Source organism: Athalia rosae, chromosome 6, assembly GCF_917208135.1.
Source record: "Athalia rosae chromosome 6, iyAthRosa1.1, whole genome shotgun sequence".
Classification (NCBI taxonomy): domain Eukaryota; kingdom Metazoa; phylum Arthropoda; class Insecta; order Hymenoptera; family Athaliidae; genus Athalia; species Athalia rosae.
The window spans coordinates 16739353-16764185 of NC_064031.1; the positions used below are offsets into that span (position 1 = coordinate 16739353).

At 37.6% G+C, this 24833-nt stretch overlaps 2 protein-coding genes across 4 annotated transcripts in view; one reads left to right on the forward strand and one right to left on the reverse strand.

Moving 5' to 3' along the window:
- Positions 1–24833, reverse strand: part of LOC105688658 (RING finger protein 17) — a 75744-nt gene that overhangs the window by 49066 nt on the left and 1845 nt on the right. Inside the window, exon 1 of one of the 2 annotated variants that reach the window (XM_048656509.1) lies at positions 13972–14118. The exons of the other annotated variant lie outside the window; for it this stretch is intronic. Coding sequence (XP_048512466.1) covers positions 13972–13983 — 12 coding nt within the window. The 5' untranslated portion in view covers positions 13984–14118. Of the gene's footprint in view, positions 1–13971; positions 14119–24833 lie in introns of those variants that run through there. 2 annotated transcript variants of the gene reach the window in all.
- LOC105688659 lies at positions 4548–24809 on the forward strand. Of its 2 annotated transcripts, none has more exons than XM_012405165.3 (3): positions 4548–4797; positions 22141–23669; positions 23760–24809. In XM_012405165.3, exons 1-3 carry the CDS (start codon positions 4764–4766, stop codon positions 24096–24098), a joined length of 1902 nt encoding a protein of 633 aa, XP_012260588.2. In that variant the 5' UTR covers positions 4548–4763; the 3' UTR covers positions 24099–24809. The 2 variants fall into 2 exon arrangements, with proteins under 2 accessions (XP_012260588.2, XP_048512480.1); XM_048656523.1 differs by lacking the exon at positions 4548–4797 and adding an exon at positions 6258–6273.

Here is a 24833-nt window from a genome sequence, read left to right on the forward strand (position 1 = left end):
TTCCTGGCACACATCTCGTATTATAAGTCTACGTGAAAAAATAAATAATTAAAGTTTGAAAAGAAGCAGATCGAGGTGCATAAATAAGGAAGAATTATAGTCTGAGGTATTGGACGAAATTGCATCATTGATTATTAGGTATGCGATTGTATAAGAAATAAAGAAGGTTGTGGCAAAACGTTGCGAGAGCATTAATTTGAAATAATATTAAATCGACGCATACGTGGATCGGATTTATCAAATTCCTTCCCGATATTTTATTTATTTATTTTTATTTTTGAAGAAAAACGTCATATTACATAGAAAATTATGTAATTCGAAAGACTGCAAAACTTTCACATGCCATAATTCAAACTTGGAGGAAAAAAATTAAAACGAGAAACAGAATGAGAAAAATTATTCCGCGAGATCCAAGTTTTTTTTTTTCTTCAAATTCAGTTGACCGTGTGCCAGGAAGAAGAGAGAAGAAGAAAAGATGTTTTTCGTCGTTACTAATCGAATGTTTTACGTATGTTGAAGATCCTTTACTTGCATCCACACATACCTAGGAGTAATCTTTCGCAACGCCACACCCTGCATAAATGTAACGAATGAACGGATCGCGTATTATTTAGTTTGTGCAATTATCATCGCAGCGGCAGATTATGCGAGTGAGGAGATTTATAAACGAGATGAGTTTATCGGGTATGAGGTTGGATAATTATGTAATCGTGTTACTACACGCAAGTCCGTTTAAAGAAGGCGCATGATAGTGAAATGTTCTGTGTGCAGCTCCAATTATGATTATCATAGGTTCTCCATACATACGATGCGCAGGTATTCGCTGTATATCGCCGGTTAATTATATGGATCGAAAAAATTCAAGCACGTAACAGACCTCGGTTGTTCTTTCCATTGCGCGCCTTTTCAAATAATCCTATTAACTCATCGCGTTATCGTTATTTTAGTTAATTATTACACAATTACCCGTTAATGATATATTGTACGTTAGGAAAATGAATTAACGTAGAAACGTAATCGCGCAATTTACACGTGCGCAATTAAATTGTTAGTTCTATAAATCGAAAGGAAAAAATTTGAGCTTGATTTGAGTGACTCTTCAGGTTTAGTACGTTTCAAATTTACTGACGGGTCCCATCGACGAATAATTTGGAATATTTGGATGGCTGTATAGGCCAAATACCGTCGATTACGTAATTAAACGTATATAACATAACGATAAAAACTAAACCGATCGACCGCTTTCCATTCAAAGCGTCTATACATCAGCGTTAACCAGGCGTGGGATGATAACATCATAAAATTATGCTATAGATATTCAACTCGGAATGTCTTTGAAAAAAGGAAGAGAAATATTTATTTATAAGTATTTGATGCTCGGATAGCAGCGGCGAGCGCGGATTTTAAGCGATCCCACATAAGTGTGATACCAGGCAAACGTATAGGTATAGCCGCCACACACTACAGGATATGTCAAATTAGTCAACTCTACGATTATGAAAAAGGATAAAAAAAACCAATCTGTATAATGTCACCTCCGTTGCGAAACGCCCATTTGCCGTCCTTGACCCAGTTTGAATATATTTTTTTTTGTTCAATTATACCATCGTATGTAAACGATTTGTTTAATATCACTGCAGTAGTTACAGTTATTAATCAAGTATCGCTGATTTTTAATTATTATGATGAATCGATTACCTACACTCCACATGATCGGCGTGGAATTTTTTTTATCGAGTCTTGAGCCTGGCTAAACTGACTATGATTGTATTGAGATAATTTCATGTACGTAAAAATGACTTCCTTTCCTTCCGCCATTTACACACGTAGAGCTATTATCGTTAGAAAAAATTTATACATCGGTATATTCAAATGTATCACGTTACATCGGTGTACAACATTTTCTCTTCACGATGGAATTTTGTACGTTTAATTTATATCGCGTGAACCGCGCTCTATAACATCATGTAATACAGATAAAGTTTATGAGGTACAATGTGCGTTCATCTAATTGACGGAAAAAAAAACAATAATTATCCTCCATATGTTATAATGGGATAATTATTCACTTGTGAAAGGGAAGAAGAATGACGGACTGAGAATGCTGCACTGTCCGTAACGATGATTTGAAAATTTCAAAAAAAATTTGTTACGTTTCAACACATTCCCAAAGATGAAAGTGAATCACTGGTATATGTGATGTGGAAAAATTATGTGAAAATGATAGTGAAAAAATGAAAAATACAATTTGTTTTCATCACATTTAAACTACTAGGTACAACTGAGATATGAATAAGAAATCTTTTTTTCAAATCTCGTCGTCGTTGGAGTAGATTTGTTGCAAACAATAGATTCCGAAATGTCCCACCAGAACACAAAGTTGATCGTGAGGTGTATTTTAAATCGGTGTCGGTCCCATGTATAACATACCACACCGGTTGTATAAATTCTACCGCGAAAACGGAAGTGAGGCATTGCCAAGATCAAATACAATGAACTTCCCTGCGAAACGACCTTTGCCCATTGTACGTACGATACATCTAGGGGAAAGTCTTTGCCGCTGCTGCTGCTGATCGTGAGTCTTAGTCTGCAACCGATGCCGTTGTAATATACCACGTACAAGAAACGCGAAAGTTACGAAACTTTCAATGAGACCGCGTATAATTGAACCCCATTAAAAAAAAAGGAAAACCCGTGCAGATCAAAATCAGAGTGCGTCCGAGAAATTTCGTCCAACGTTCTGTAACGAGTATCAAAATTTTTTTTCCTCGTCTTTTGAATCTACAAATTCAAGGAGGATAGCGTGTGACACGATTAACGTGTCACACATTTCGTGTCAATTCGAACTGCACTTATATCAAAGTACGAATAGTAATTCAAGGTGTCGAGCGTACCGCTGGACGTAAATGCAGCAGCAGCGGTTGCGAAGTCGGATCGAGTCATCCTGGTAAAAGAGAAGAGAAGAGAAGAGAAGAGAAGAGAAGAGAAGAGAATTTCTGGATACGAAGTGGAAAATGGGAATCCTCCGACTGTACTACTCGGACTGGGATATAACAACTGCACGAGGAGCACGAAGAGTAGCGGTAGTTTGAGTATGGCAGCTCAGAATATACACAGACAGGTTAATACAACCAGGTTACTCTCGCGTACCGCGGTAATTATGCCGCGTGTGACGATATAGAGACAGTTTACGACACGCCGAGCCAGGTAGATATGGTAGAAGCATCAAGAACTGTACTACCTGTACAAGTATGTATGGAGAAAAGCTCGTCTTCTCCCCTACCCTCCCGACCCTCCTTCTTCAACGAAGGTAGGTATAAAACCCGACCCTACCACAAGCACAACCATGGACCACAAATATATACCGTATAAACCGACCCAATAGACAGACCCCCTTCGTACCTTCCGTAGAAGTTTGTGATACGGAGAGCAAAATGCTGGCTAATATTTTGCACACCACTAATTAATTTCTTCATCGTCTCTACCCCACGAACCGCCGCCACTGCTGATGCCGGTGCGGAGTAAAAGTATTGCATATACCAAAGTCTTGCTCTATTTTTTTTTTTTTTTTTTCACAATTCTCCATTCCCCGATAATGTCCCGTTTTTAGCGTACTTGTTTCCGGCAGCGAAAATGACGTACCATCCGACGGAGATGCGAAATACGTTGTTTCCTTTGCTGCTTTTTTTTTCGTTCAATTGGAAACGTATGAGATAATAACGATGGGGTAAAATGCAGAAATTGCGAACAATTAATGAATAAGAAAAAAGTTAGTAGGGATGCTCGAAATTTCTTGTGCAAGTTTTAAAAATTACACAAACTTGTGCGAAGGTATCACATGTCCCAACAGTTCATGCTTCAAAAATCGCACCGCGACTGGTTGTTCTTATACTCGAGTTAAATTGTACACGTACGGATGTACATACGTTACACTCTTATACCATACGTGCGTAACACTTACTTCTCACTTTACTTACTCCAAGAAATTCAGGCTAAGGTTGCCGGTAGTTATGTGTGAAGAAAAAACCATCTACCTACAACACGTCAAGTATATCGCGTCGGAGTCGAGCATCGGTTGCAGCGGAGTGACCGAATTTGATTTTTCTAGGTTTTATTTGAAAAGTTTCCGCGAACGATCCTTAATTGTCGGTTGTAACCATTTTCACGATAATTTAGAAAATGCAACAAAAAACACGGTCGGTCGATGTAATTCGCGTAAAATTACTCAATCAGGTATGACCTGAATCGGAGTAAATTACCCGGCGCATTGCCATGTATCGGCGGCTAATTAAATCACAAAGGCGACCGACCGAGCTCGACGTCCCTTGACGCGGACGAGCCAAAGATAACGTCTAATTTGACGAATCTGCTAAAAGTCATGTCATTTTTGTCCACCGATTTTGACTTCAAGTTTCGAAAAAATCGGAGGCCGTTCGTTTCTTAGCGATTCCCCCACGTTCGGTCCCACCTCCGCCGATGTGCATCAGCGACGGCAAGTAGCAGGAGGTTGGTATTGTGGAGGCAAAAGCAAAAGGCAACTTTTGCCTCAAGTCGGCCAACAGTTAGTGAGTGGAGACCCACAGTCTCCCTTCGTGGACGTAACTCGGCAGTTTCTTCAGCCGTCCGTTCCATACAATCTCGTGCAGTTTAATTTCTCAGTTGCTACGCGACGAGGTGTCCGTCATTCTACCCGCGCGATTCGAACGGTTGAATTTTCTAAGAGACCATCGATCAAGGACTATACCGCAACCTTCCACTCTCCGATGAGGATCTCAATCGCCGTCATCCTGATCGCTCGTAAGTCGAAGCAGATAAGATGATAAAATAATTATTTACCGATCGGAATTTTCAACTGTAGAGCAGACTGCGTGTCTATATGAAGTGCGGGGTAGGGTTTGCAGTTTGACTACTTCGCTGATATTTTCTCGTTCGTTGCTCCGACGATAAGATGATTTCCGCGAGGATATATTAGGGAGATGATAACGTGTCCTATAACTATAATATAATGCAGAATCAGTATGACGTCAACGTAACTAACCTATTTGCGAATGTACGCGACAACGACGACGACAACGAACTATGGTATGTAGACAACACCAAGGGAAATCAAGCATCCGATGCTTTTATTTGCATAAAATGATGGGAGTTGGGAGAATATCACGTTTGACCGACAGATAATAAACTGATGTTCTGCATAACTATGCGATATTCTGGATGAATCCATTTATGGGTGTTATATAACGTGAAAATACTGACAAAAAAGTCGTTGGGGTATTTTGTAAATTTTTCCGTTTACGACAAATGTCAGAAAATATAAGGAATCGTGGGGGCATAACGGGGGGATAAGAAAAAAATTACAGACTTGAGCTTACTTCGAACCAAATGTTGAATAAGATTTTTCAGATAAGTTATATCAGTTCGTTAAATTTGATAAAAGTAAAAAAAAGATTCAAAAGAAACTTCAACCACCTTTTTTCGACCGACGGATTCATCAGGATTCTACGTTTGAAAAAAATATTTACAGAACTTTTTCAAGCTGACAGACATGCGAGTAACAAAAAGGTGAATAATTCGCATACGATAGAGTACAATCACACTTCAGATAAGTTATTTATCAATGGGATCTTTTTTTTTCAACTCTTAATCTAGATTTCGAATAATTCTCCTGTACCAGTGAACATTTCCTGTGGGATGGTGGTACAGATCGTGTTTTTTCCCCCGGTTTTCCACATGCACTCGTACAACGCTTTTATCCCATAGGGGGAGGCTTTCGAACGTCTCTTTATTTTTCGCTTCTATCTTTCCGTTTTTTTTTCTTTAAAAAATGTTTTTTTTTTTTTTGTTCTCCTCTCTTCGATCTTCTTCCCTCTCATTTTCGCTCTTATTCCTATATTTTTCCCTTCCATATAAAATGCAAACCACGTACGAACGAAGAGTTGCAAATAAAGTATAGGTATCCACATACACGTCGATACGAATGTATAAATAAAAATATACATCCTATTCTACCTATGATAGTACGAGGTGCGCAGCGGTAGCGGCAGCAGCAGTGGCGAATAAGTATATCAAACGCAATACTTGATCACCATAAAAATTTATATCACTTCGTAACAGTAAATTGTAAATTGTATTATATCGCGGTGTGAAGATCTATAAGGTACATATATACGAGCAGGATGTATATTTCGTTATTTCTCTAGCGCCGGTACCGCTGGATCGGTCCGCAGAAACATCAAAAACTATCTTCCGTCGTTCGTCTAGATACCCATAGAAGTATGTACAATAATATATATTACTGAAATATTGCAAAGTTATAAAATTTCCGGTGAATAAAAATTGCGAATATACTTGTACGTGCGATAAATATAGGAGAGCGGTAAGAGTGAAAATGAAACTACCCACTACGAAGACCTTAAATATCTACCGCACCGTGGGCATTTGAATATAACCCCCATGGCGAATATACATATTACTCGCGAACAACCGTGGCACAGTGTTTTTAATCATAAGATACATATAAAGGCGATACTCATGGGGTATTTACGAAAAAAGCAGCACATGGTTATCTGCATATGTTATACATATGTATATATACGTAACTAAATAAATTGCCATAGGGTCGTTAATTACATCGGACTTGGGTTAACGAAGCGAAATAGATCTGCGGATGCCATCGTCGCATATATTTTAACCGTAAAACAAAATACATACACACATATCACGTACGAAATTAAATATGAAAAATAAATTGCGGGGTTTCCAACTAAACGTGAACATATATGCATAAACATTTTTTTTTTTTTTTCATCTTTATTTCTTTTTCGTTCTTTGATTATTATTTTTTTTACGACCAAGTTTTGCACTTTTTGAAGATAAGTGACATGCATAAATTCCAGGAGCATCATTACGTCTGTAATCCTGTCGCATTAGGTGGCATATTTGCATGATATAAAATATTTTTAATTGCCGGCAAAATGTCGACTCCAATGTATATTAGACTCAATTAAAAATCCGATGTATATATATATATATATTTATTTAATATATATAAATATATACACGAACAAATAGACAAACGAATACGTGAATTCAAGAATAAATATGGATAAGTAAATTTTAAAAACGAGAAATTTGAGAAAATATTTAAGCCATCTGACGATAAAAAAATTATTTTAGATTTCGAGCTAATAACGTTGATTGCGTACCCGCGTCGTGAGAAGAAAAAAATCGAATCATCTATACGGTGCGAATCTGATTATCATCTCGACGTATATGTCAGAGAAAATGATATAATTTGAAAATTATTTCAAAGTCACATGCGATGTTGCATTTTCGTCATGACCACGTGTCATATAAATATTATATAATCTAACGCGTGACAATAACCTATTCAAAATTCCTACCGACCGTACCCGCGAATTATTATGAATAATCTATTTCGAAAGATCAGATCAGTTTTGATCGTGTCGCATATATCATACACGACGATACGGAGGGGTGGTCCACGCACGTACAACAAAGTACAACGGGGAACTAATAATTATATGCGTAAACTATGTAATCATAGAACATAACTTTTTCACATAAATGTGCGACATCAAAAGTGCTAAAAAAAATGATTAATGATTAAGAAAATCATCTAAAAATCTAATGAATAAAAATAAATGGTATCAATTATATTCCAGAACTGTTCCGAAAATTTTCTATGGTTAGAAGAACGACAAAAAAAATGATAATAATAATATCCTCATATACTCGTATTGTATGGATGGTAAAATATTTTTTATCTATACGTACGTTGAGGGGAGGGTGAATATATTCGTTTGACACTGGATATCGCTCTATTTAAATACGTGAATCAGATGTGTGCACGTGTATGTCCGAAAAGTAATATAAGCCGATCATTTCTTTAGGGAGAATATTAAATTTGAACTAGAGATTTTTTTCTTTTTTTAAACAAACATTCACGTACAAGAAGACATTTTCATATCGTATTCATGTAGACAGGTACACGTGCACGGTAAAACATTTGCCTCCAGAATTAAACATGGATATATCTGTGACTGAATTTTCACATTTCAATATATTTCCAAGCAAACACATTTCACGCGTGACCCAACTTTTGAACTTTAATTGAAATCGATACCAATATATATCTACCTGTATTGTACACCTTCTCGAAAATACTCTGTCTCATACAAATAGGTAAACGCAAAAGTGAATGTACACGAAAATTCTCAAAAGCACAAAAAACGAATTTTGACGTATCGAAAGCAGAATTCATAATGAATTACTACACAAATCTGCGTATGACCCAGAAAAAATTTTTATTGCTGGAAGTACCCCACTTGATTAATTATTTATTCAAAAAACGAGTGGGTTACCTCAAAATATCAGGTAAAAAAATTTTTCCACCAAATGATTAATCGATCGATTGCATGAGTACTTGATTTTGGCTTTCAGGTTTGGATTCCTGAGCTGATTATATGTGAGATTACTCTTGAAAAAGCAAAAAAAAGATTCGATTTTTGAGCAAAAAATAAATCATTGTTTTAATTGGGTTGATTATGATTTTCTTACGTATTTTGATCTCAGGAATCCGATTCTGGAAGAAAAATTGATCTATCTCTAAAATTGACCGAGTTATCGCCAATTTTCAGCTTTTTGGGGTCAAAAATAAAAAATTTATTTTTCAGTCTATCTTAATGTAATTTGAGCTCAGGAATCCGAATCCGAAAGAAAAAATGATCTATCTTCAGAAATGACCGAGTTATTCTCATTTTTTCGCGATTTTTGGTACAAATTTGAGGATATCTCGAAGGGAAAAAATCGTAGCTCAATTTGGACAACGGATTCGTGTTCCTGAGGTCAAAATACATAAGAAAAGTGCCATACGATCAATTTTAAAAAATAAAAATTTTTGGTCAAAATTTGAGATTTTTCCAAGGGGTACCCCTTACGATTTTTTCAAATTTTGGCCAAAAATTTTTATTTTTTAAAATTGATCGTATGGCACTTTTCTTATGTATTTTGACCTCAGGAACACGAATCCGGCGTCCAAATTGAGCTACGATTTTTTCCCTTCGAGATATCCTCAAATTTATGCAAAAAAATGCCTAAAAATGGGGATAACTCGGTCATTTTTCAAAATAGACCATTTTTTCTTCCAGATTCGGATTTCTGAGCTCAAATTACATTAATATAGACTAAAAAATAAATTTTTTATTTTTGACCCCAAAAAGCTGAAAATTAGCGATATCTCGGTCAATTTTAGAGATAGATCAATTTTTCTTTCAGATTCGGATTCCTGAGGTAAAAATACGTCAGAAAAGCATATTAAATCCAATTGAAACAATGATTTATTTTTTGCTCAAAAATCGATCGAGTAATCATCAATTATTCGCTGTTGGGAGCAGAAAAATTAAGACATATCGATTGCTTTTAGTCGTGGACCCACTTTGATTCGTAGCAATTCATGCATGGGTCGAAATATTCTAAAATTTCTCGGCTACGAGTACGGGGTATCCAGCCCGAGCTTATCTGGAGTCAGGTAGCCATGGGCGCGCGGTTTGTTGTGGGGCGTAACCTCTGCACAGCCTCGAAGGTGACGTCTCACAACAAAGCGCTACCCTGCTGGCTACCTGACTCCAGCAAAGCTCAGGCTCTCCGACTCAACTTCAATTTTAAGTCGAATAAAGAAAATGTCATTTTTTGATTTTATACTTGAATTACAAAAATAATAGGAAAAAAATTTTGAACGGTGAACGAGCAAAAAACAATCACAATCGACAATTTTTACATATTTTCTATGATTTTTGACCAAAAAAAAAAAAATTCTTGCTGGAAGTACCCCACTTGATTAATTATTTATCAAAATATCAAGTAAAAAATTTTTTCCACTTATGAAAAAATTTCTTTTCTTATAAGGTACAAATTCTGCCCCCATGCTAAGTGTATCCTTCAGTGATTTGAGCCCAGGAATCCAAATCTGCTGACCAGAACTTTACATCCGTCGAAATAATCGAGTTATCGTCAATTCCTTGCATTTCGGAGCGGAAAAATGATCACATTTCGATCTAGTCATAGTTGAATTCAGTCGATGAATTCACAGTTCGATACAGATTAGCACAGTCACTTCAATTTCATTTGCGTGACCATTAAAATCCGTAAAAATCTAGGGAATAGATGATACCCCGTTTGTGTTTGCGATATGTTCTGTGCGAGGATATGAGATAAAAAAAAGTATAATATTACGAGAGGTGTGAGCTGAATGTATAGAAATATATATAATAATATTCGTACAGCAATGTCTAATACGTCGAATCATAAAATTATACGCGGGTAAAATAGTGGAGGCAACGGAGGGCACACACACGAGATTCTTAACAGTGGTTTTCTGATATATTTCCCGGTAGAGGTGGTTTATAGGTAAAAATAAATCGGTTCGTGGTAAAAGTACCCCTATTACATATTTTACGCCAACAACTATACTCGGTCGCGGGCGTAGGTATCGGAGGAGTCGTAGCCTCAGCCCGATGCTGCAGAAGGGTGTAAAGCAAGTCGTTTAGAATCACGTCGTCGTCGCTAACCGAGAACGCAGAATTTACGATAAACCAGCAGCTAGCTACGCGGTAAAACTTGAGCGGATAGCAAACGAGCTCCTCTCGTCGCCGTCGTCGTCATCGTCGCCATACCCGCGGTCTTCATAGTTGTCGAGAGTAAAGGTTGCGCTACACAGCGGTACAATTCCCGCCCGCGCATATATAGTCGGTGCGGTATGCATGCGGAAAAAATAGAAAAAAAAACGAAAGAAAAAAAATATAAAATCTCCCAACTATGCAAGCCACGCCGGGGTAAATCAGAACCCTGAGATGTAGGTCGATATATCGGAACGCATACTGCAGGGACAATCGCGTCACCTGACGCAAGAGAGGGGCAAGTAAAAAGGTATAACGTAAAAAAGAAAAAAGACGAAAAAAACAAACAACCAGAAGCGGGAAAAAATATACTTATACATAGTGCCGCGACGTGATATCGCTCGATGAAAAGCGTAATTTTCAATTTTTTAAAGTGCTTTGCATCTGAACGGAAATCTCATAACCCGCACTAATGTCAAAAACTGCGGGATAAATGAATTTTCTCTCTTATTTTTACATGATATTATTTTTTCGTCGAAACACACGTGCCTTGGAAATATAAAAACCATGTTCGGATGACCGAGGAATATCTCCATTGTCGTTACAATTATCTCCCGTCTAGGGAAAATGAGGTAAGTTTGTACGGATACAAAGCTGCAATGCAACCCTTTGGTTGGACGATAAGCACGCGTACCATGCCCATCGACAAAGCTTTTACATTACGATACCCGTCCAACGTACCTTCTACCTTACACAAGGGATAATTTTGACCTGGCTCGATGCTTCGATAAAGTTTTTGCAGCTAATATGTAATGAGATTAGGATACACTTCACCTGTTTGATCAGCGATGCAAGAGGATATATATGCGCAAGATACGTAGGTGGATAGACGTAGACGTAGCGTGTCGTATTCCGGACGAACTTCGTTCAGAATTCGGTACGTATCGGGTGAGCGTACTTATCTGTTACGTATCGCGTATTGGCTAAGGTCCAAATCCATGTGAAAACGTAAACAAGACAAAATTGTTATGATTTTTCGACATACCGTATTCACACCCATCGTGGGTAAGCCGCGAGAACGTATCATTTTGAGTAGAACGTTCTCATTGTTTACGTATCGCTATCCATTCGCGTGGAATACGACGCGACGCGCCGCGACGTCGATTATTTTCTACAACGCACCATATATGGGACTGCAAATATACGTGTACGCGATATGTACCGGACTGCATGTATGCATAGAGAACCATCGCAGCTTCCAACAGGATCCGAGACAACGACGCTATTAGTAGGATTAAGTATAAGTATGTATGGGAAGGTACGATATATTGCACAATATCGCAATGCGCGATGAAAACGATTTGCAAATATCCCTGATGCAACAGATTTGTATATAGGCACATACGTACCATATACGTGTACCTCCGATCTGATCGCCACACATATAGAATTCGAAACGCGAGCCGCCTGCGCCCTTTAATATTTTTCCACACATTCATTTTTCATTTCATTCTATTTCTTTTTCATTCAACGTTCTACGCAAGATGCAATACCCGTTTCGTCTCTGCGATACAACGAGATCGAGAGAATAATTTTCACTAGCGCAAGAGCTTCACTCCTAATAGTATGAGAATCACAATTTTTTTCACAATTTTTCATTTCTATGATAGAAAAGGGAATGTTTTTTTTTCCTTTCAATTTAATGCGAGTCAAAAAAGAAGCCTCCGAATTACGCCCTTCTGGGTTTTTTAGCCTCTGCGCGGATACGTCACGTATGTATGTATTATATGAACTATGTATATATATAAGTAGATGTGTACGCACATGGTATATACTATGATGTACGATACAAAACAGGCTCCCAGTTTTACAGAGACAACAAATTATCACATCCAAGCAGCGCAGTATGTTCTGGGATTCATAGAAAGCTAGAGTATCACGTACGAGGCACGTAGTCGAGGCATTTGCGGCTCAGCAACTGTGCTGTTATATACCGCGAGGTTGACGTACACGTAGGTATATAGCGGCAGTAAATATACCATATGATATAAATCGCGATATATCCAAATTTACATACACATATGTACACGTACCTATGTTATAACGATTCAACGTCGTACGGATAAAATCTTCCTCCATTCTCTAACGTTTGAAACGTTTGAAAATAATAATTAATTCGTCTTCGATATATCCGCAGGACTTTCTAACGCAATTTCCAAAAATATTAGTCATTATAAATTTCAATTATCGTGCAAACTCGGAATTCAAAGCGCGGTTGATTAGCATAACATTCGAAGGGGAAAACAACGGAAAAAGATGGAAAAAATATTAAATAAAAGTATGAAAAAGCAGAATTTTTGATAAAAATGCGTATTATATCTGTGGGTGAGGCCCCTTTGCTGAAACAACATTCATTCCACGTGAATAAACTGCGCGTGACTCCGGTACGCCACTATACCTATGTATTCTATATTATACGCCACCTGCACCACGCAACAGAACAGCAGAATTTTTTATACACCGCAACGAGCAAACAATTTTTTTTTTTTTCCATGTGCACATGAAACACTCGAAACTATCAGTCGTTATTAATATGGCAGTATTTAGTTTCAAATAGAGAGGAAATATATGCATGGAAATTTTCTCTATTTTTTTCATAACAAATATACAAGTATAGTTAGAGGGGAGTATCGATATGGAATTACAAAAAAGAAAGTACATCAAATGTCGAGGTGAGAAATCTGAATTTTCGAAGATCCTCTGCCAGATATGATCAATTAGTTATCACCGCTCACGGTATAGGAGTTTGATGCAGAATATAGAAAAAATTCACGACTCCACAGAACTTTGAAAATTTTACCGTTATCCCATAATATTCTACCCTCCGCATACCATTACCTTTTCTCACATATATACATATGTACCGTAAAGCTATGTTTTATATGTATATAAAAATATATTAAACATAGTACCCCGTATAAAAATATATCGTACGTATAGATCTATTCTATATCTTTTTACCCTATGCTGTTGTCCGCCCAGCTTCAGAGTGCGATATTTCCGCTGTATGCAAAAGTTTGCGGGAAGGAAAACGAGTTGATCAAGAAAATTCGAGACGATACATCATAAATTTCATTCCTGTAAATATCATATCCATATAAACAGACGATGTAATATTGATTAAAGGTTGATCAATTTAAAAAAATCGACCCATCGATGAAAAAAGACAAAGAAGATAAAATCTCATCCGTTGGATGTACAATTTACACATGGTTGGGAAGCGTATATAATATAAATAGAAACCACACATCGTATACATAAATGTACGTACTACCTTTATATACATGTAGAAGAGACATCGAGAACAGATTGAAACTACAAACGTCTGGTATACCCACCGTCTGTTGCAGAACTGAACGTGAATCCAATTGTCCCTATGTACTTACTTAAGCGAATCCAAAATACCTGCCAACACCACACCATTACCAACGTCAATTAACACTCGCTCAACCTTCTGATTAATCCAGATTCTATCTACACGACTGCAGAGTCACCACCCGACGACGCACCGTAATGATTCCCCATAAATATACAGTGGCGCGTCGCGTCGCGTTGAAAAAAAAAAATAAATAAATAAATAAAATAAAATAAAATAAAATAAAAAACACGAGCCAAAAAATCAATGAAAAATTCTCCGCTGCAAAATTGGTATAAGAAAACTGTACGAACTGTAAAGGGGTATTGGCACGTGGTATACGTACGACGCGAGTACGATAAGGTTGTATTCTGTACCGGAGTAAAACTTCCGCTGCACGGTATTTTATACGAGGTAGATTTGCTGCTGCAGTAGCTCAATCCAGGTATATTCTATGTATATATGTATGCACGGATATATACGAAAGATAGTTAAGTTTTACGATCGCTGGCTCTTCGAATGTGTTTTGACAATTAAGTATCGCCGTAAAATCCCTATAAGAAGACACGTTTAATTCCGAAACAACCGCACAGCGCTCGTTTCTACTACCGCCACTTGTATAGATTGAAGGATGTAAGTATAAAGTCGACGGGAAAATTACAAAATGCGAGAACACACGCTATACCCACGTATAAAAGTAATCGATTCGACCCATTCGATTATAATTATTCAATTCAATCGGCGGCGGTTTTCGACAAATTAATTCAATTTGTACCGATCATAATCAGCTACAAGTTTAAACGCCACCGACTTGACCTGTTGCGTTTTTTTTCTGATTTTTTTTTATCCTCCTCGTTTCTCCTCGGAATATTTAATTGAGAGGTCTAAAAATATACGTAGAACAATTTTCGTTTTGTGGTACTTTGTTACAACGCACAATGCGAGATGTATGAGCGGCTGAGACTAGAACGAGAAATAATGAAACATATAATGAAAACTGAATGAAAAAATGAAATAAAATTATAAGACAGGGAAAAGCGCTTAATTGTGACTTTACCGAGACAGGGTCATTATGTTAATTGCTGAACGTAACCCTCCAGCTTTTTTTTTCAAGCAGATGATTCTGCGGTCAAAGATACGCTTATACACACGTAGGTATGTAGGCACGTGTGTGCGACTACCGGTGCGAAAGCTGCTCACGGAATTTGTCGTCGCGTCGCATGTCGTCGTGGAGACGTTAAACCGACGGTACATGAGAGATAATAAAAATTTTTAAAGACATGTTATAAATGAAAAAAGAAGAAAGGAAACACTCAAAGCTGTACATATGTGTAATTTGTTCTAATTACAATACGTATCGGGAAAAGCTCATGCATGCATAACATATACGTACACATAAAAATATAGGTGATCTTACGCGTATTGTAGTATAACGTATATAACGTAACATTATATGCTCAGGTTGATACGGTATGATATATGAAAAGTGTCGAGGTGCGGAAAGTAGACTCAGGATTTTCCAGAGTTAAACTAAAAATAAACTAACAACGATTCAAAAAGAAGAAAAAAAACGAACGAAATAAAGTAAAAGAGAGTGCAGGTAGAGCTACTAGGTACTCTTAAGTTCTGACTCCGCCGAGTTATAGAGACTCGAGTCAAAACTTGAGTCAAAACTTGAGTCAAGGCATTGAAGACTGCGAGTGTATGCGTATTTATATACATTTATATACACGTATACAATAAAAGTGAGGCTGTGTTAGAGGAAAACCTGCAGGAGTATAACGAATAAAGAAGCTGTCGAGGCGAAGACTCGCGATAGGAATAATTAAAATTTTCCAGTAGAAGAACTTAACTTTTACTATATACAAAACTGAAAAGATGCGAGTAAAACATGCAGGCAAAGAAGACATCATCATCTTACACTCGGCTACGTCGTCTTTTAAAAAGGTGTTGGTGATGATGCCGCCATACACTGTTACAAACTATGTACCAACGTACACATGTAGGTGGACAATATACATAGATACTATACCGACTTTAATATAATGTTGCTACTGCAGTCTTATATATAAATATACCGTACATAATGTCGTAGTCGGTGATATAGAAGTATAGAAAAGTTGAGGACAAGTTTGTATCTTCAAGGGATTTAACTTGATATTTTTCAACGGATCGACTTCACAAATAATTAATTTCATAATTCGTACGACACACAAAAAACTCACATCATTCAAATCCGACGAAAATTTTTATTCGATCGGAATCCGAACACGATTGGCTGATCATTGGTGAATAAAAGTCTGGAGAAATTTATTTTTTTCTCTTATAAAATCCGAACTCCGGAGTTACGTTCTTTAGCAAAATTCAAGGTTGAGGGGGGAGGATTGAATAAAATATCAAATCTGTCATAATACCTGTACGAACTAAGTTGGAAACGCAATGTATGGCACTGCAGAGATGCAACATATAACATCTGTTGTTGCTTGATCTGGCGTGATAACGGATCGGTAACGAAACAATTTCTTTTTTTTCTTCAACAACTCGCGCGCTCTTAACTTTTAACGAATTTCGATAAACTGCAGCACAGAGTTCTAAGAGAAGGAAAATAAAAAGCGAGATGCATACATATTCGAAGAGCAAAAACTTGAAGAAAGAAATTAACAAGCTATTTTTTTTTTTCTTTCTTTCTTACACAACCAATTCCAAAAGCAAAAAGCACGCGTTTGATAAATTGAGGGATTCGATTGATAAAATCTAGCAATTTTTGGATACATACATGTATACCTATTTTCCAGGTCTCTACGTCACCCCTGACCTAGCCCAACGTGATCCACCTTAACTTGAGTTCGCCTAGTTTAATTTCGCAGGGGGTAGGAAACGTGGTCAAAAGCATGCACGTTTATATACGTACATTTATGTATGCGAATGTGCGGAATCTCTATGACATTATGAATGCTGCGGCGAGTAGTTGCTCACTCCACTAATTGGACTTAGTCGCAATTCGTCATTTTCCCGTACATACATTTTTCGAGGTCGCGTTCCAATTTCTTTTCACTTATTCGCACGTTGGTACGTACCTCGTGCGAAATGTTATAAAAAAATTCGAAAAAAAAAAAAAAAAACTTCTATTAGAAATTTCACAGACAGATTACAATATTTCGATTGTATATATCGTACGCGAAATTACATCGATTTATACGTTAACGACTACGTTACGATTTCAGAAACTATATAATGGAAATTTTATACCTATATGCATGGTTTGCGTATTTACGGTGAGAACTAACGGTAATAATTCTCATATAATAATACGTCTGTAAATGTGGAGATATATCTGCAAAGCTATAGATAGGAAAAACAAGAAACAATTCTCTTAACGCGGGCGCGCGATGTGCCGTAGTGGAATACGCCGCTAAACACAAATGAAACTAACCGCAAACTACCTGTCGGCATTGCTAATTAGATACGAGATCCTTTCCCCCCGGCATCCCCCTCATTCTCCGACCATTCTCCTTTGCCTGTATACACTGAATATTGTCATACAGAGTTTATATTAAATGTGAACATCGCCACTACCTCGTTAACGCCACTAAAAATTACCCTCGTCATAATCACGCTCGAAATAAATAGCTGAAGATAAATCAGTCTACATAACATAAGATATGCTTCGCAGACGATATTATAAGACATTCGAATCGTCATAGCGTACCTTGATTATAAATTGTAATTTTCAATTTTGTTTTTTCTTTTTTTCTCTATTTTTTATTGGGAACCAATTCAAAAATGTGACTATCAAACGTTGGTAAATTATCAAGTGACGTGGAATGCCCCATATACAATCATGGGCGCATGCAATATAAGTTGCAAGTTTACGTGAGCCCAAGTTATTCCCGATGGGGTACAAAGGACCTTAACTCACGACAGGCAACAAGAAGTTGCAATAGTCACCGGAAGATAACAAGTTCGAGTTAGAAGGCTAACTAGACAAGAATAGAACTAGATGCAGCGAGTGTATCTGTGTACAAGGTAGCGTTATACAATTCTATCGGCGTTCTGGAAACGTGCGATACTGCATATGGGGGCCACCCTATGTATACCGAATCATCGGTTATTACTTATTAACTCAACGTGTAACTATACGACAAACTGTAAATCTACCGAAATTTCTGTAACTCTGCGGTACGCCGTTATAGGCATAGATCCCCGAAGCCCGATTCAACTTGGCTCGTGTACGTATCTCCTCCGCACTCCCCGGTGCTACACAAATCGCGTTACGGGTATATTCGGTTCTCGAAGGATTTCCGCGTCAATGGAGATTTCCGAGACCTGATCGAAAACTGACGAAAACCTCGCGATCCACGTTCAAAATTTGCTAGACAAAGTTTTATTTTTTTACTTAAATCCATCGTCGGACAAAAATTGATTTTTGACCATAGCTATACGCGCGTGCGGGTATATTTGCAACAAGCAAATAAATAAACAAACAAACAAACAAACAAACAAACAGACAACAATTCGAGGTACATATGGATGTTATAGAAAGTGGAGGACAGCGCTTTGTTCGAATCAATCTATCCAACAATATAGTGAGTTTGGTGCGGCTACTACCGCTCCTGCAGGAATGACAATATTCACTTCACGTTTACATTACGAGAGAATTGAACAATTACGCGTGTGGGATTGAATTTTACACTCTATACCCATCGAAATGCAACGGCTATATTCCGGTATCAATACGAAATGGGAATCCATATGCTATACGTACAGCTGCTGAGGAACGCCAATACACGTATATGGAAACTCAACTGCAATAACTGCAGCAGAACTGTAACATCAAATTGTAAAATGTAAAATTTTTATTCCACCGATAGACGTGCGACGATTATACCTACATACCTTGTTTTACGTACATCTATATCGATAACTATACGACTGTAGTAATAAATGTGCCTGCATACGGATGGGCGAGGTGAAACTGTATAAAAGCGATGAAAACGGTAATGATCGCGCATGCACGCGATCAATCGCTTTGTTCTTCGCGTTTATACGTATAGTTTTTAATGTATTAAAACAGGTGAGAATTATCGGCGAACCCTCGAGTCTCAGTTCTTTATTATATGCGAAAAGTTGCGTTACAGATTTCGTTACATCGTACCGTGTTCGCACAGAGATTCACGCATACTCGTATTATTACAAGACGTCTACCTACGTCCTGCGTATCACACGAAGAGGACTCGGAACATCACATCCATATGTGTAAGAATGGTGAATTGAATGAAATGAGTTCGCAGCGTTTGCTATTTAGCATAGGAAACACGTTTCGCTTCGAGTTACTGCAATAAAACTCGAAGAAACGAGACTCTTTTGTGGGAGTAAATAGCTATGTGCAATCCAAGGAGAATTTGTAAGGCTTCAAATTACATGTCAGTAACTCCTGGAATTTTTAACAGCTTTTTATTTTTTTCCCGATTCAACTACTGTCAAAATTTATATAGTCCAGTTCGTTCATCTCGCGTGAAGATTCAATCGTCGATTAATTATTGGTAGATATATTGAATTTGAACGTCGCACGGATATAACGGTACACAAGAAAATAGAAAGTCGAATAACGAACTAGCCCAAGAAGACGGGTTTAATTTCACTCTTATACGTGGTTTACAAATATTTATATAATGATATGCATTCGACAAGTTCTAGGTACACACGTCAAATGACACGTTAAATTCCGGGGAAATTGGCGCACCGATTAAACGGGGTTAACGTGTAAAGTTACATTTGAAAATATACGAAATACCTACGTGTTCACCAGTGATTTGATCAGTGACTGATTCGAGGTATTTAAAAATTTACATTTCGCGCGTACCTATACGTGCACATCTTCCCTTGCAAGCATCATAATTGCGTGGATGCGAATTCCTAACAGTTTCTGTTGTAACACTTCAAGATCTCGGTGAAGGTCAGCCAAGGTATTGAACGCGGTAGAAAACCACTTCGAAAGTTACAACCCGTTTTTACGTCCCATTTTGCACTTGACTTGAAGCATCGCGAAATGGTAAAAGAAAAATAACTATAAGTGAGAAAAAGAGTCTCTGTTGCTGGAAACGAAACTAAAATCACAATTAAAATAAATGTTACAGATTTGGTTGAAATGAAGAGAGAAAAAAGAATAGAAAAGTGAACGCGTTGGTCTACAGAAAATTACACGTAGTTCAAGAGGGGTAATCAACGCTATGTTATTTCGTATCTAACGTGTTCATACAGATACCGTAAACTGGTCTTTCTTCGGTCTTATTTGAATCGGACCCCACGCTTGATCGCGGAGTCTATAATCATTACTTGTTGCACCTACTTACGTGAAAGTGAATAAAAGGTGGTACCGGAAACCACGGTCCTCACGTTTTTCTTTTACAATCGGTCTACTACATGATCGCGACATTACGAAACTTACGAAAGATTTCTCGCTTTTATTTGCTTTCCAACCATAAATAATATCTGTCCCAGGGTTATCCGATAAAAAATTGAATCATTTATTTGCATATATTCATAATCCTGTAAATTTTCATCGCAATATGGGAAAACACACGTTCGCTTTGTGTAAACGACCAAGAGGCCATTGACTTCCGGGGAGAAAGTTCACATTTGGGTGACAAATGTCCCGGCTTGAACGTGGCGAAGGACCAATTGTAAGTACAGTTGTATCCGGTTGATGCAGTTCGAAGCCAGCGTGGAAGTTCAGACCTCGTGTGTATGTAGGTTGCTTGCATTATTGGCACGAATGAAAGAAGATCTGAATGTTTTTACTAAACGTGTAAGATACGCTCCTTTATTAAAAATTATATCTAGATCTATCGCACTGGAAATAAAAATATTTAGAAAAAAAACGTAGGCGAAAATTTGATAAAGTACAAAAACGTTGATGATATGATATTATTCTTTTTTTTTTTTTAATCGTATTTTAGACGTTAATTCGGTTCGGCATGCCAGAGTAAATGTGAAGAGCGAAGCGAACGGGATCTTCGGCAATTGCACCCGGCGCCAGAGTAAAACGTAGTAATTCAGCAGCACGAGAGCAAGTTGGAGGGAGAATTTAATTAGGGAGTGGAATATTCGTAGATATACACGAGTGCAACGTTAAAATTTCCACCGTGGTGTGTAATCCAGTGAAATGTTCCTGCAACTGTTTGGATTGTTGCGTTTGACGGTGACCGTAAAAATTGGTCGAATTAAAAGGGTCAATGTATATTGCAGCAACGTTGATGAAAAATAAAGAAGAAAATTCGTAACATTCTTCCATTTTGAAAGAATGTATCTGCGTTGAAAGTAATATTTCGGCGTTCGGCGGCTCCTTTATTCTTTTCGTTAAATTAATCTGATTTTCAGGTTCTGGCGAATCCGTTGATAAGGCAAAAGAGATTTTAGCACCGCGGTTTCATAAAGGCGCGAGTTTTATCCCAATTGGATTCGCAACTATACACCTGTAAACTCTCTTTGATGTGCTGCTGCTGTACGCACTACAGACTAATGCACTCTTTGTTACAGATCGCCACGGCGAATAATCGGTTTATAAAAATTCATGAAAACCTGTACCCACCCTGCAGTACAAACCAGATGTGCTACCACGCAATACCCGAATACCTACCTACCTCCCTATCTATCCACCTATTCCTGCCTGCTACTACCTGCTGTATTTTACCGAGCTCTCGTTACGTTTCGGTGCTCGATTCTCTCTACCGTTGAAGTTATATTATATCTATATTGTCGCAGTTTTCAAGCACTCTGTATATAACGAATTCGAGGGATTTTTACGTGTTGTAAAAAATCTCCCGAAGAAATACCCCGTGGATTTATCACCGTGCGCCTTCTATTTCTGCGCTCCACGCTGTGACAACTATTCCGAAATAAGCTCGCCATTTTTTCAATTACCTTTTTTGAAATCTCTGCAATTTTTTAGCCGTTCTTATTCACACGAAGATGTTATTTTTCATCATTCACTTACGATATTGACGAATATCTCGAATGAAATGTTAAGAATGTCGAGCAACGTTTCCACGTAAGATGATTAAATATGTGCCGTTTGATTATTTTCAGTGACATGGTCGACTGGAAGATGTTCGGGTTCTGCCGGAGAAAGAAACTCGACGGAAACGACACTGGAAGATGAGGAGCATTTACCTTCTCTGATGGATGAGACAACTTTCAAAGAAAGATATCGTAGATTGATACCTTACATGACATTTTATGTCGCCAATAATTATGTAAATCCGCAAACGCAGTCATCCTCATCATTCCAGGGCAGAAAATTACCAACGGTTCAACGAAGACCCCAGTATTCTAACACGAGAACCAATAATGCCGCAAATAATGTGGCTGCCGGTATCACTAATAAAATTCGAAATCAGTATTATGTCAGCCCGCCGCTTCACTACGATAAATTCATACCGTCTGTTCAATACGATCCAAAAGACGTTGACAACGAAGATTTCTTCACTCCTGTGAGATATAACGCGAAAAATAATTTTTTTGATTATCAGACACCGCTCTATCAAAGATATCAAAACTCAAGACCTGCCTCAACTCAAGCGACTGTACTCGCTAGTTTGCCAACAGAACAGCAATACTTCACAACTCATCGACCTACAACGATCAATTTTACACCTGCATATGGTGATCTTCTAGTCAGAAAACAAACCTTGAAGCCATTACCATTGAAACAGGATTACAACATTAATCACATCAGGAGACCAGCGATAAAACCATTCAAAGTCGACGTAGTTGACGAACCAAATTATTCAACAAATGAATTTGAGAACTTGAGACATGTAAGTCCCAAATCGCAGCATCAATTGCCTCGGCCGTTCAGACTACCTGCTGAACAATCTCTACAGAGACCTCGATATCCTGATCCAAATCTCAATCACATAATAAAAAGTCTTCAATTGACAAATCAGCTCCCAGAGATGCTAAATGCTGACAATATAGATAACAGTATAAAGACTCTGGTGGAAATTCTGAGCCTTTTGAATAATGGAAGGAAGTATAAACTACCACCTCGTCGACCAACAGTACCGGTAAATGTGCCTCCGCAATATGAGGACTATGAAAACTACGACATTGTACAGACAAGACCTAAGGATACCGCTCTCAAAATTACAGCCAGACCAATCGTGGTTCCAGAACAAATACAGCCTCAAATGACGCCGCTACAAGATAACGGCCCATATCATGTCGACATAATCGACTCTAAGATGCAATATCCGCCAATACAAGTTGAAAATATCGCGGAAGGAGATGTAAAACAATCGGAGAAAGAGCAACTTATTGAATCTGCACCGTTAGATGACGATTATAAAATTGCTCAAGAATTTGCCGACGATATTCTCGAAAAAGACGTACTCGAACTTCCATCGACTACCGAACAACCGGCTCAAAATTATCCAGCGCCTGACGGTGTTTCCTCACATACTCAAAACTTTCCCCCCACTACAATGAAATATGGAGCAACGAGAGGAAAACCTAACGTTGATTACCCAGCATATGCAACGATTCCAAAAACAGAATTTAGCTGTACAACTCAACGTTATAAAGGATTTTTTGGGGATCCTGACACCGGCTGTCAAGTAAGTTGGATTTTATATTTATTTATCGAATACTATAGGATCAATTAATTCGAACCATATTTAAAGAAGTAATACTATTAATATTCTTAGGTCTGGCATTACTGCGACTTGAATGGTGGAAAATCTTCGTTCTTATGTCCAAATGGAACGATCTTCAGTCAAGTAGCACTTACTTGCGACTGGTGGTTCAATGTCAAATGTGAATCAACTACACAGCTTTACGTATTAAACGAGCGGCTTTACAAGTACATTCTTCCAGTGATGCCAAAATTTCCAGAGGATTTTACAGGCCCAGAAGTGGACCGTTACTTGGAACTCAAGTTTAAAGAAATGGAAGCAAAATTGAAGGAGAAAAAAATCAAAAAGCAGCAGGAAGAGAAGAACAAGACTAACAATAAAAGCGCTCCCAGAGTTGATAGTGAGACCTAGTAGAAAGACAATCCGATTATGAAGTTACTCTCTTACCACCTAACAGATATTTATTAGTCCCAGTAACCGGTAGAACTTGACGCTTTTGTAAAAATAGGAGCTACTATTTTTTGTGTTTTTTTTTTTGCAAACTTTAAATCAATCCGTCATCGCATAACCCAAGTAATTGACGCAAGCAATCACTCAAACCAGAAATCTGCTCGATGCAAGTGATCAATTTTTGGAGTACTTTTCCCACCCCTCTAGTCATAATAATTGTTATGAAGTAATTATTTATGTGAGATTGTGACAAGCCCATCCTTCTGGTGCTATTTGTTATTAAGAAACGTAGTCGCAAGTCTAAAAATTATTTGTATCAAGGATGGGAATGCGAAAAACTTTCTGTATTTTACAGATGAGATATATTTATGGTGATGGATCATATTTTCATTCTTTGTGATAGGATTTTACCAGGGAATAATTTTCATCCCATTGCTTTATGTGAGCAAAAGAAGAATTCGAAAAAAATTTGACGTACACATAATCTACCTATTTTCTTATTCACATTCCTTTTGTGTTCGCTAGCTTGTAGCAGACTTTTCCTTGTCACGATATATTTATATCGCGGGCATTGTGTTATAAAACTAAATTTATTCTACGAGAGTACCTATTTTATTTTTTTAGTTTCGTTATCAATTTATCAAATAAAATTATTTATCCATTTTCTACAAACCTTGTGTCGCCCTTGTATCCGTT

Coding starts and splice junctions, on each gene's coding strand:
- LOC105688659 (XM_012405165.3), top strand. CDS start 4,764: ATGAGGATCTCAATCGCCGTCATCCTGATCGCTC. Junction 4,798..22,140: donor CGCCGTCATCCTGATCGCTC/GTAAGTCGAAGC, acceptor GATTATTTTCAG/TGACATGGTCGACTGGAAGA. Junction 23,670..23,759: donor ATCCTGACACCGGCTGTCAA/GTAAGTTGGATT, acceptor TAATATTCTTAG/GTCTGGCATTACTGCGACTT.